At 37.2% G+C, this 13,553-nt stretch overlaps 1 protein-coding gene across 5 annotated transcripts in view; it reads right to left on the bottom strand.

Moving 5' to 3' along the window:
* The window catches only part of RBM25 (RNA binding motif protein 25), a 60,998-nt gene that overhangs the window by 9,591 nt on the left and 37,854 nt on the right, over positions 1–13,553 (bottom strand). For all 5 annotated transcript variants that reach the window (XM_043556521.1, XM_043556524.1, XM_043556523.1 and 2 more), the window contains 7 exons: positions 12,735–12,788; positions 12,413–12,496; positions 8,608–8,894; positions 7,065–7,287; positions 6,676–6,765; positions 4,080–4,153; positions 1,567–1,717 (listed from right to left, as the gene is read on the bottom strand). In XM_043556521.1, the coding sequence (XP_043412456.1) occupies positions 1,567–1,717; positions 4,080–4,153; positions 6,676–6,765; positions 7,065–7,287; positions 8,608–8,894; positions 12,413–12,496; positions 12,735–12,788 (963 nt within the window). The remainder of the gene's footprint in view (positions 1–1,566; positions 1,718–4,079; positions 4,154–6,675; positions 6,766–7,064; positions 7,288–8,607; positions 8,895–12,412; positions 12,497–12,734; positions 12,789–13,553) is intronic.

Below are 13,553 nucleotides of genomic sequence, written 5' to 3'. Positions count from 1 at the left end.
AGTAAGGACTTAAAAGACTAACAACACACTACGATGGTCAAGGTATAAAAAAAGACATAAAGGCTATACACTGGCAAAATTCTGGGTGGAAGATTATACTCTATTTAAAGGCACATTAGAAAATAGCATGTAGGGGCGCCTGGGTGGCGCAGTCGGTTAAGCGTCCGACTTCAGCCAGGTCACGATCTCGCGGTCCGTGAGTTCGAGCCCCGCATCAGGCTCTGGGCTGATGGCTCAGAGCCTGGAGCCTGTTTCCGATTCTGTGTCTCCCTCTCTCTCTGCCCCTCCCCCGTTCATGCTCTGTCTCTCTCTGTCCCAAAAATAAATAAACGTTGAAAAAAAAAAATTAAAAAAAAAAAAGAAAATAGCATGTAAATTATAATCCCATTTACAAAACTTATCTTAGTAGGATATATATATGCCAGTGTGATGACATTTAAAAAGCAACCACAAATCATAGCACCTGGGTGGTTCAGTTGATTAAGCGTCTGACTCTTGATTTCAGCTCAGGTCATGATCTCACAGTTTGTGAGTTCGAGCCTAGAGTGGGCTCCACGCTGATACCACAGAGCTTGATTGGGATTCTAGCTCTCCTCTCTCTGTGCCCCTTCCCCTGCTCATGCACTCTCTCAAAATAAACATTAAAAAAAAAGTTTACAATACTATTAGCTTCATAATATATTAAGAACTAAGCACTTTTCTAAAGTGACACACTGTTCTTTTTTTTTTTTTTTTTTTTTTTTTAAGAGAGAAAGAACACCAGCTGTAGCGGGAAAGAAAATCTCAAACAGGCTCCACGCCCTGTGCGGATCAGGTCACAGGGCTCGATCTGACAACCCTGGGCTCATGACCTGAGCTGCAATCAAGAGTCAGACGCTTAACTGATGGAGCCACCCAGGTTCCCAACACACTCTATTTTTAAAAGAAAGGGATATGCTATGTCCTATAACAAAGTCATTTCCTCTTTTTTAAAATATTTTTATCTTTTTAATGTTTACTTATTTTTGAGAGAAAGAGACGGAGCATGAGTGGGGAAAGGGCAGAGAGAGAGAGGGAGACAGAATCCAAAGCAGGGTCCAGGCTGTGAGCTGTCAGTACAGAGCACGACATGGGGCTCGAACTTGCAAATTGTGATATCATGACTTGAGCCAAAGTCAGATGCTCAACTGACTGAGCCACCCAGGCACCTCTGTTTTCCTTTTAAAGTGAAAAGTTGTTCATGAAAACATCTTCAATTTATTTAAGAAATAAAAGATTTCAGGTGGCAATGAGAGAAGGAACTCAACCCAAAAAAGTCAGGAAGTGTCAACGCACATTACAGGAAGGACAGATTTCTATAAATGTTTTCTTAGATGACGTTCCTTTAACTTAGGTAATATTCACAGAAATTAAGGAAGAAAACAGCTGGAAGATGTTTAGAATTAAAATTGTAAATCAACTAACACTGGTGATTTGTATGATAGAATAAAGAAAAAGACAATATCCTCCCCAAAACCAGCAAGATACATGAAACATAAGCTGCATCTCCCTTATAAGAATACTGTTGTGAATGTTATATTATCTCACCCTCTGGAGCTCTGCGTCTGGATCTGGGTGTCCTTCAGCCAGAAGGCGCTGCCTGATTTCCTCTAGCTCTTCCTTCTCTCTTTTCCTGTCCCGTTCATCTGCTTCCATTTCCTTTTCCCTATCACGCAATCTTTTCTGAAGAGCGCTTCCTCTGCAAAAGTAAAACATAACAGGCCTTAACATTCACATCAGCCAATAAACCTAACAGAAGTATCTTCTCCAGAAGTATCTTCTTTAAATACTAAAAGCTATATGATAAAAGAATGAAAAATGTGTTACTGTTCTTTATCTGCAGAACACCAACACCCAAGACAATGTGCTACCTGGTAATGTTTAATAAGGAAACATTGTCTTCTCATTTACCACCATGACTCATTTTTAAGTCATTTTATTTATTTGTTCATTTTTAAGTTTATCTTGAGAGGGAGAGAACATGAGCGCAAGAGCAGGGAAAGGGCAGTGTGTGAGGAAGAGAGAATCACAAGTAGGCTCAGTGCTTACTCGGGGATCGATCTCAGGAACCATGTGATCACGACTGGAGCTGAGATCAAGAGTCAGCACTTAATTGACTGAGCCACTCAGATGCCTCAAGTCATTTTAAATAAGTATCTAAAACAAGTAGAAAAGCAGTTTTCAGATGAAAGAAAGCTCTCATTTTGTACTTATTACAGAGAGAAAACCTGACACATAACTTGTGTTCTTTTGGATGCCAAGTTGTGAAAAATTAATACAAGGAGTAGTAATACCATGAAGAATAGTTCTTTTTTTTAATGTTTGTTTATTTTTAAGAGAAAGAGACAAAGCGTGAGTGGGGGAGGGGCAGAGACAGAGGAAGACACAGAATCCGAAGCAGGCTCCAGGCTCTGAGCAGTCAGCATAGAGCCTGATGCAGGGCTCGAACCCACGAACCATGAGATCATGACCTGAGCTGAAGTCAGAGGCTTAACCGACTGAGCCACCCAGTCGCCCCGTTCTTTACCTTCAATTTAAATCAATTCTTTCCATAATGGAAAACATCCTAGAAGGAAGTAGTGCAGAATCAACAGAAAACAAGAGATTCTCCCTACCCAGCAGTTTATTACATATCCCAGAATGTTGAAATTCTGTAATACTGATTTTACAATTCAATAATTTACTGACTTTTTTCCCCTTTTCTAAAAAGTCAAATCCTTGGCGTGCACTTAAGTTGCTAATTCCAGGGGCACCTGGGTGGCTGAGTTAGTTAAGCGTCCGAATTGGGCTCAGGTCATGATCTCTCAGTATGTGAGTTCAAGCCCCACATTGGGATCTGTGCTGACAGCTCAGAGCCTGGAGCCTGCTTCGGATTCTGTGTCTCTGTCTCTCTCTGCCCCCCTCCCCCACTTGTGCTCTGTCTCTATCAAAAATAAATAAAATGTAAAAAAAAAAAAAATTGTTAATTCCAATGTTTTAATTATGTGCAGTGAGTATATTAAAATTACACATTAAATGCCTTCCCTACATGCCTGGATCACGTCAGGTACATGAGATAAAAAAAAAAAATCACAATATTGTCCATAGTTTCAGGGAAATTATAGTTTGGGATGGAGGAAGGGGAACAAAGCAAACAAATTTACACTACTGTCACAGCACTAAAATTAGAGTAGTTTATTATTATTTTTTAATGTTTACTTTTGAAAGAGACAGCACAAGTGGGGGAGGGCACAGAGCAGGGGAGACACAGAACCCAAAGCAGGCTCCAGGCTCTGAGCTGTCAGCATAGAGCCCAATGCAGGGCTCGAACCCACGAACGGTGAGATCATGACCCGAGCTAAATTCGGACCCTAAACTGAGCCACCCAGGCGCCCCTAAGAGTAGTTTAGAAATGCCATGGGAACATGAGTTTACAGGAGGAGGAAAGGTAGGCTTTACAACCCTCACTTCAGAAAAATATGTCAATTGGGCAGCGGATGGGATGGTGTTTGGTTGGCTTCGTAACATTCTTGAAATCCTTGAAGACAAAAATTTTTAGACCACCTTAAATAGTTATTACTAGCTATTGGGGCACCCGGGTGGTTCAGTGGGTTAAGTGTCCAACTTCTTCAGCTCAGGTCACGATCTCGTGGTCCCTGTGTTTGAGCCCCGCCTCGGGCTTTGTACAGACATCTCGGAACCTGCTTCTGATTCTGTGTCTCCCACTCTCTCTGACCCTCCCCTACTCATGCTCTGTCTCACTCTCAAAAATGAATGTTAAAAAAATTTAAAAAACAAAAACTAGTTATAACTTGTTATAAAAACTGGACCTCTTTAAAACACATGAAAAAAGTTAAGCGGTTTTAATACTATTATGGACACCCCCCAAAAAAGATAGAATTGTTGGTCTCTTTCCAACAGTTCTCCCCTGTACTCCCCAAAACAACATATCAAATATGGGGGTGATTACAAGGTAGAACATGCAGATTTTCTTTATTATCCCACTGAGTGAACCTGTCTGCTCTGGTAGGGAACATAAGGCTAATACTAAAAGATGAGCTCATAAAGCAAGGCTTATTTACCTGTAATATTTGGGATCATCTCTATCATCATCATAATCTTCTAAGAATTCTTTTAGTCGTTTAGCTTCTTTTGCCTGTGAGAAAATTGAAGACAAAGTGTACAAAATTAACATGTGGGTAATGTTAGGTTACCCCCTTAAAAGGTCATATTTGTTAGCCCCTCCTCCTTTCTTGGGAAATAGATTTTTCTCATCCATATCACTTGAATACTATAATTCTCATGTACTTGATATATTTAATTTAAATAACATTAGATATATTCTATCCTTTACTCTTGAAACAAGTCAGATTAAGGACTTATCCTTGCAAAAAGCACATACAGTATGCCACATATAGTATTTACTCCCTGAATATAATCTTCAACATATGGTAATGAAACTTGAGCATACCAAGAAACAAAATTGTAAGCTATTTTATAGAATCTATTAAAAAAAAAAATTCTACATTTCATTTGTAGGGTATTATGCTATAGAAAGCAGTTTTTATAAAATGTAGAATTGAAAATCCAAATCATGTTCACGCATAAAAATCTAGGGGTGCCTGGGTGGCTCAGTCAGTTAAGCGTCCAACTCTTAACTTTGGCTCAGGTTATGATCTCAAGGTTCATAAGATCAAGCCCCACATTGGGCTATGTGCTGGACATGGAGTCTGCATAAGGTTCTCCCCACCTCACCCCCGTCACTCCCCCACTTGTGCATGCGCACGCTTTCCCTCAATCAATCAATCAATCAATCAATGTAACACCTATCTAACTCTGAGTGCACAAACCATTAAAGTATAGGACTTTCTCTTATTTTTGGAATTTCAAATATAATTATATTTAATAGCACTTACAGGTAACAATTACATAAAGCTATACAATATAAGTAAATAAATATTTACTTAGAATTTATATTCTCATCTATTATATCAACAACTTTTGTAACTACACACAAAGCAGATAATGCTAGGCTTCTAAATATAATAAAAGTTCATTATTTTGACTAAAGTAAAATTTTAATAATTTCATCCAGTTCAAATGTTACCTCTCTGTAAACACCTCCCTAACCTAACCATCTATCCATCACAAATTCCTACCCCCAGACAGAATTAGTCGTTCTTTCTGTACTCCCTAAATACTGTAAACACACATTTACCATACCTTAAACACTCACACACACACTACAGTAACTACCTACCTAAAGTTAGAAGTAATAGTTACTCTTGTGTGCCCAGTACCCAGCACAAGCCCAAGGCTGGGATATAATGTACACACAAAATGGGTCAAATAAACGAAAACAGGCTGTCAAGCAGAAACGACAAAATTTACAAATATCTAAATAAAACACAGGATGGTGCATGAGGCACATACTAAAAATACAAATGTAAGTTACCAGTCTTGAGGAGTAGAAACTTTCACTTTTTACATCATATACTTGTTACTCGCTTATGTTTATATAATGAGCACGTAACTGCTTTTGTAACTGGACTTTTTTAAAGCTCTCAAAGAATAATAGGAAATTTTTCTCTAGAAAGACAGATTTCAGATTTGCTTGTTAAGAAGCAGAATCACTTCAAATCTATTCCACCATGTTGTTCGTGGCAAACATTTCTTATTTTAACTGTTTCTCACTATGTTATTCTCTTCCTATTTTCTAACCTAGCGATGAGAAAGAAATTCCAGAATGGGAGCACCAGTTCAGGAGAACTGAAATTACGTTCATTCTCTGGCATTATGGATCTACTACACAGAAAACCCATACTATCTATCTAGTTGCTGCATGCACCCTCTTTTGGTTACTTACAAATACTCCCTCTATGTTTCATGTTCAAAAGCTATTTGAAAATTCCTAAGTTCTGTGACGTTTTTGGAAGAACAATCTCCAAACTGGAGATAAAGAAACCTTCATGAAATTCTGGCAAAGACAGAACGCATGGAACATGCCACTAAAACAAATACTATATAAAATCTTTTGTCATTCTACTTAGTAACGGCCTATGCGAACTGCTTTACTATTATCGTTTATCAAATAGCGTGAACGCAAAATGTAAGGTTCATTTTTATGATTATCATGTATTTAAAAGAAACAGAGCATAAGGAAAAAAGTAATTCGTAAATACTATATACTGAAGATAATAATTTTGATTTATAAAAACAGAGGTCTTTCTTTACACTGTATGTTAACTGGAATTTAAATAAAAACATCAAGAGGGAAAAAAACAGGTCTTCTCATGGCACGATTCCCTTCATCCACATATACTACACCAATACAGAACAGTATCAATGCCTCTTCAAATTCAAAATGTTGTAGATTCTTAATCAAAGAATGTTCTATAACTAATCATTTTACACATTCCTCCTCTATGACAGATTCACTGCAGTGGTATTGCCAAAAGGTAATTTTGTTTATAGGCAGCAAAAATGTGAAAAATAAGAGTAAGAAAGATTTTGATGGTCTGGAATTGTCTGAAGATTATTTGAAATATGTAAAAATTAAGTTATCTATGCTGAGAGCTTATACATTTTAATTATAAAGTTACTTCTAATTCTAGTTAATGGTAAAGAATTTGATCTGCTTTTTATTTGAAAAATCACTTATCAACCTAGAATAATTACCATTTCTCTTCTTCTTTCTTCTTCTCTTTCGGCCTCCTTCTCATACTCCCGGGTTTTCTTCCGTTCTCTGATTTCCCAATTCTTAAGGCGCTAAAAAAAAAATTGCCAAAGCTTCACAAATGTAAGCAAAGGGCCCCAACATGTTTGACTAGCTTACTGACTAGCAAAGCTTTAAAACTGAAAGCATTTCAAGGTTTGGGAGTTCGACCCCGCATCAGACTCTCTGCTGTCAACAAAAAGCTTGCTTTGAACCCTCTGTCCCCCACTACTCTCTCTCTTTGTCCCTCTCCTGTTCACGCTTGCGCATGCGCACACTCTCTCAAAAATAAATAAACGTTAAAAATTTTTTTAATTAATTAAAAAAAATTTAAAGCATTTCCTCAATTTACCTCTTGGTAAGCAGCTTCTTTCTCGCGGAGTTTTCTTTCAAGTTTTCTTCGTTCATAAGCATCCTCTTCATCCTCTTCTCGGTCCCGCTTCTTGTCTTTCTCTCTCTCTCGTTCCCGTTCCCTTTCTCGCTCTCTCTCGCGCTCTCGTTCTCTTTCTCGTTCCCGTTCTCTCTCTCTCTCTCTTTCCCGCTCCCGTTCCCTTTCACGATCTCTGCTCTTTTCTCTATATAAACAAAAGATTTACAAAGTCTGTCAATCCCTCTGTTTTCCTTTAAAACCGAGGGAAAGGAGGACAACATATATTACAAAATACACAAAATCACAGGCCAGAATTTAGCATTGTAAACTCCTCTACATTCACCAGAAAGACACAATATAATTCTAGTCCCTAATTCTAAACTGCATTCTAAATTCAGCGTTAATGCTTATCAGTATTTCAGAAAACAGACAAACCCACATATAAGAAATGCGAAGGACTGACAAACAAGTTAAAAGATAGTCTACCCCACTAGTGATCAAAAAACACAAATGTTGGCAAAGATGTGGAGAGAAGAGCATGTTGCATGGATAAATTATAACTGTATCTACCAGCAATGAAGTGTCCTCCAATATTTAAGTCAAAGTGATAAAAAAATTGCAGAATATATGTAGTATGATGCCATGGATCTCATTAAATACAAATATATGTATGTACATAGTACATAAAACAATAGTTTATGTATTCGTATCTGTAGTAAAAGTATGCTATTGTATATATGTCAAATTCTCAATAACGGTTACTCAAGAGGATAATGATTATTCCAGCAGAGGAAGTTAAAAGATTTTAATGCCCACTAAAGATTAAGGACACTGGATTTTAGTTTCAGCAACTGGTGGACTAAAAGTGGACCTCCTTTTGGTTACAATCAGGTGAAAACCTACAACACAGAAATGTATTATCTGAAAACCAACTTGGGGAAAAAAGGTGAGTTTTTCATCCTTCCCCACTTGCTTCCTTTTGTTCATTTTTTCTTTACCTCATTCCTAAATAATTTAAGATGATTCATCAAATTCAACAAAATTAAGGAGAAAAATAATAAAACAAGGTGAAATTAACTAGAAGTCCTAAATAGAGAGTACATTGAGAGCTGGGCCAGGCGGGGGGAGTTGTGGCCATACAGCAGGCTACAGGACCACATACAGACATGAGTGGCTAAAAGCAGTGGTCCTAGAGCTGATTTCCCAGGACATGGGACCTCAATGAAATGGTAAACAGAAAAGATGCCCACCGACCCAGGGAGACAACAGGGACTCATGTCTTCCCAGAACACTGGGTGGAGAGTGGCTGCATTCTGGGTCCGTGTAAATCCTGGCTTCAGACAGTAATTAACTCTGAAGTTGAAAACCGTTACTTGAACCAATGCTTACGTGTGTGAGACAGTAAGCCAGGCACGCTCTGTGGCTAAGAAAATTCTCTCCTCACAGAAACATAAACAGTGTGGAGAGTAACAACGTACAGTTCTACTGAAGCAATCAGCAAACAGTAACTTCCACCAAACCTTACCTTGATCGACTCCTGTCCTTATTCCGATCCGAGCTCCTTTCCCGATCGCGGTCCCGGTCTCTCTCGCGGTCTCGGTCCCGATCTCTCTCTTTAGTGCGGTCACGATCCCTATCCCGTTCTCGTTCCCGCTCCCGTTCCTTCTCCTTTTCTCGTTCACGTTCTCTTTCCCTTTCTCGTTCCCGTTCTCGCCTTTCTCGTTCCCTTTCACGCTCCCTCTCTCTTTCTCTCCGTTCTTTCTCAATTTCCTGTCTTTCTTTTTCCTTTTTGCCTTTCTCTTCTTCCAGTTTCTAGAAACCAATAAAAGTACTTTTAGAGTTAACTCTGTAGCTCCAGTATTCAGATATTTCCCGGCGCATTGCCCAATATGGGGAACAAAAATAACCAAACCACTGGTACTTTAATATTAAGTACTTGTGGTTTTACTTGGCAAATTAAACTGAAGCAATCACAAGACTATATAGATTGCGTGCAAACCCAGATACTCTACACAGACCAGGAATCTCCAATCTTGGATGCTGGGAGATTGCGTCAAGTGTGGCTGGCCACTCAATGATTACGTAACAACTAAAATGACCATGAGGAATGTGGTGATTAAAAATAATATCTAGAAATACAATCACTTAGCTAAAATGTAATTCCTCTCATTATGAATTTCTGTAAACCAGTGCAACTACTGATTTACTACTGATACTAAATATAACCCCCAGACTTCCCATTACGTAAAAGGTTACTACTTGAAGGTTTTAAAGGGGAGGTGGGGGAGGAGAGTCAGGTCACTGTAATACAAATAATCTTCTACCCTCTGGTTTGCCCACCCTCCAAAAGATAAGCTGAATTCAGCCAAGATTTGCCCTATTATCTCAATGGAAACATTTACTCCCACCATTACAAGATGGACAGCCCACCAAATACAAAAAGTTTGAAAATACACTCACTTCAAGCAAAAATGTACATAATTGTAATAGTCTCATTTCACTTAATTTTAAAAGCAACATATTTATGCCCATTATGCCTATAAGACAATAAAAATATATCAACAGTGATAAATCCATCCTTGGAAGGAACGATTGCATATGAACTTACAGATGCTGTGCTAGGACATGGATCGCCAACACTGGATTAACCTTGCCTACAAGCTATGTTTCTGGGAGGAAGAGCAAGTACATGGTTCACAAATAAACCAAATAACAGAGTCAGACCAAGTTTGTACCCTGACAAGATTACCAGTGTACCACACGGTTTCTACACAAACTCCGAAAAAAAGAAAAAAAAGAAAAACCCAAACAGGAAAAACAAAACGAAAACAGAATACATTTATCCCTTTGGTTCCATGTTTAGTGTCACCGAAAAGAAATTTAAACTGCAACAATAAAATGTGCATTTTTTTTTGTCTTTTCTCAGTCATGTAAAGCATTTAAAACAACTTTAAAAAGCAATCTTACCTGTCATACTCTTTTTCTCTCGCTCATGGTTCAGAGAACTGACAGAGGATTATGAAAGAGAAGCTAATGCATGAGAAATCAATATATTCAGCTGCTGTGCCAGTCTATATCAAAGGAGAATGTAGGCAAAGCCAAGACTGAATACACTGAAGTTACAAAGAGAAGAGAAAAGAAATGGTAGAAAGAGGACAGAAACTGAAAACTATTTAAAGGGGCAAATTAGAATGTCTGAAACAGTTCTAATGGACTATAAAAATTTGTATTGTAAAATGAGGCTAGACTACACAAAACTTACCTCAGTGTCATACACTTATAAAGAAATGTTTATTTCTGATAATAGATACTTACAGATCTATTTTAGCTGTTCCAATAATAATCTCTTTTGTAGGATTTAATGTTTTTACTTTTGCTTATTCACTGCACTACTTCTTTTTTAGATGTATAGTTCCACTTAATGTAAATAATAATTTGTTTCAGAACTCATTTCAAAAGTTTTGTTCTAAGTAAATACACAAGTGAGTGAATCTGGACCATACTAAATGCACTTCTAAAACAATCTATATGCAGTAGGTAGACACACACACACACACACACATATATATTTTAAGACAAACACTAGAGAAAGAGAATATGGAAGTGAGTCTAAAAGGATGTAAGAAAGTAATGAAATAATGAAGAGGAAAGGACAGGAAAAAAAAAAATCATAAATCTTACCTTAGTCTCTCTTCAGACTCGTCCGTGCTGTAAATGGACGCCCCCTGCCACGCTGATACCCTGACAGTCCGTGGTTATTTAATAAACTCATACCAAAACATGCAAAGGTTCACTGAGCTCATTTTTTGTTACTGGAGTTTCAAATGTCCCCTTTAACCATACCACCCAACAAAAAGAACTATATTTTGTTTTCATTTTGATCTTTTTTTAAAATACATTTTGGAAATTCAAAACATCCCCACCCCCCACCCCCAACAACAGTGAAGTAAGTCTAAGGCAGTCAAATGCCTGACAGCTTCTCAAACTCTGAAGCAAATATCTTTTGAATTAATTTGTTAAAAACACAATTTCATCATACTTTACCAATGACATGACAGGGTTTAACAAATAACAACAAGGGGGTAAACCACACACACAACCGTATACCATTTTCAAGCTTACTCAGGCCCTGAATTTGCGTATTGAACCTAACCAAAAGTATCCCACAGTATCCCAAAAGTATCCCAACTAATGACTTCCCACAGACTACCATTTAAACTCAAAATTAATTTGGGAAAACTTTATTTGTGCTTTTAGATACTTAGTTCCCGGAAAAGCACTGTGTATGTGAGCTAGGGCTGGGCATCTGGATAATAAGTGTTCAGCAGCACTGATTCAATAGCATTAATTGTCAACTTGGGATTTGGAAAGCAGTAAGAAAAAAGAAGATCGTATAAAAGAAAAAATGAACACTTAACACTTCACTGAGTTAAAGATCACTCAGTATTTTGAGTAATAACCAGTAACATCTTATTATCTCTAACATGAAAATACATTTCATGCGATATTTGCATTTTACCGTCCATAAGCATCACCTTCAACACCAGCGAACACTCACAGATGCACTGTCATTGAGAGAAGCTTTCAATAGGCAAAACTCGTGAGTGGGATTTACTATGCACAAATACCCATTTCCAAGCCAGTTACCCCTTTGCATATTTTTCTGAGGGGGCATCCATAAATATAATAAAAAACAGAAGCTCATACTTACATCCTATTCCTTGTTACTTTCCAAGCTGAGAGTTTCATCTTGCATTAGTCACCATATGATCTCTATCATAATGGTGGGGGTCAATGAATAGATTAGCTTTATGGGAATTTACAGTTCTTCCATGCATCTAAAATTTGGTAAGTCTGGTAACCACTGACCTACTTTTTAAAATCTCCCCCTCTCAACTTAAATCTACACAAATATAAATCTTAAATTTCAATCTCGGCCCTAAAGCAAAGGTTTTCCTACGATTAAGTTAAATAAATGCCCCCAGCAATACACTACAGTGTAGGTTATCCTGCTGCCCCACTGAATCTAGTTTAAATCTGATCTTGATGTTCATGTTAAAATCTAAAAGTAAAATTAGCTTTTATTCATACTCAAGTGAGGTGACTGTAGAGTAGTCAGTAACTGCAACAACTAAGCACAATATGTCAAGGACCACTTTAAAATGGTATGGTCTTCTGTTTCTTTGTCTCTATCTAGATATTAATTAACCTATAAAAAGCATTTAAAATTATATTCTAATGTAAGGTTGATTTTTTTTTTTTTTTGTCTGTTTGCTTTGGATTCTGTAAAAAGTCTAGATTGGTATCAAGTGAAAAAACAAGAATACTACCTTGTGTGTGTCTCTGAATTTGCTGATCTCTCGGGATATCAGATCTCTTTTGTCTTCTTCCATTTCTATAGCATTTATATCCTCCTAAAAAAAGATAGGGGGGGATAGGAGAGAACGCATTATAGATCAATCTACATCAATACAAATATATTAAAACTAGAAGTTAGATATTCTGTACACATTACAAATAGATAGTAACTAAACAAACAGAACTTATATAGTAAGAAATCTAGTGATCTAAGTTAAATAATGAGATGTCAGATGAACAAGAATCACAAATCTGGCCATTAGCAGTAAACAGTCATTGTCAATGTAAACGAACCTTAGTGATGAGTGGATAAGGGATCAGTGGGGCCACTGGAAATCTACGGAAAATCTGCGGAAAAATCCACAAAGATTAAAAAAAAAAAAAGCAATGAGTTAACATTACTCTGCACAACAATGCTCTGTATGTTTATACTATAAGCAATGCAAGATTTCTGTGACATTTTCTTGATTTCAAATTACTTAATAAAAAAGATTTCACTCACTCTCTTTAATCCCTCCTGTCACCTACCACCTCCTCACCCTCCAATTCCCCCAGGCAATGGAATAAGCAAAGTCTCACTAGCAGGATTTTTTCCTCCAAACCCAGGAAAAAATCATACCAACAAAATTCACCCATAATTCCTGCCATACAGCAGGATTTGATTCTTTCCTCCCAACCCAAAACAAACAAATATGTCTAGTAATTTTTTCCCTTCCCATTAACGCTGGAAGAGGAAGAACAAACTCTAAAACATCAACTACCTTATGACTATCAATTCCCATTCCCAACAACTGGCATTTCACTAGACAGGTTTTTAAGGTCACATAAGGAAAAACAAGCCAAGTGATAAAAATGTATTTGTCCAGAAAGCTAATTGAAAATGAAATTCAAAATAAAATAAGGCACTGAAATTCAAAATAAAATGACTGTAACTACCCCTTCATTTTAAAAACTAGAGTGTATGTTTCACAGTACTCTTTCATGGCACATATAATCTATGCACATAAGATACTTCCAATATTTCAAAAAAATACTCCCCATAATTCTCTAAATTTATCCAAAGGAATGAATATTAAAAAAAAAAAATTGTCTTTCAACCTGGACTCCTTACTA

Source organism: Prionailurus bengalensis, chromosome B3, assembly GCF_016509475.1.
Source record: "Prionailurus bengalensis isolate Pbe53 chromosome B3, Fcat_Pben_1.1_paternal_pri, whole genome shotgun sequence".
Lineage (NCBI taxonomy): Eukaryota > Metazoa > Chordata > Mammalia > Carnivora > Felidae > Prionailurus > Prionailurus bengalensis.
Note: the sequence above shows the minus strand (reverse complement) of the source record. Positions and strands in the feature narration are given on the sequence as shown.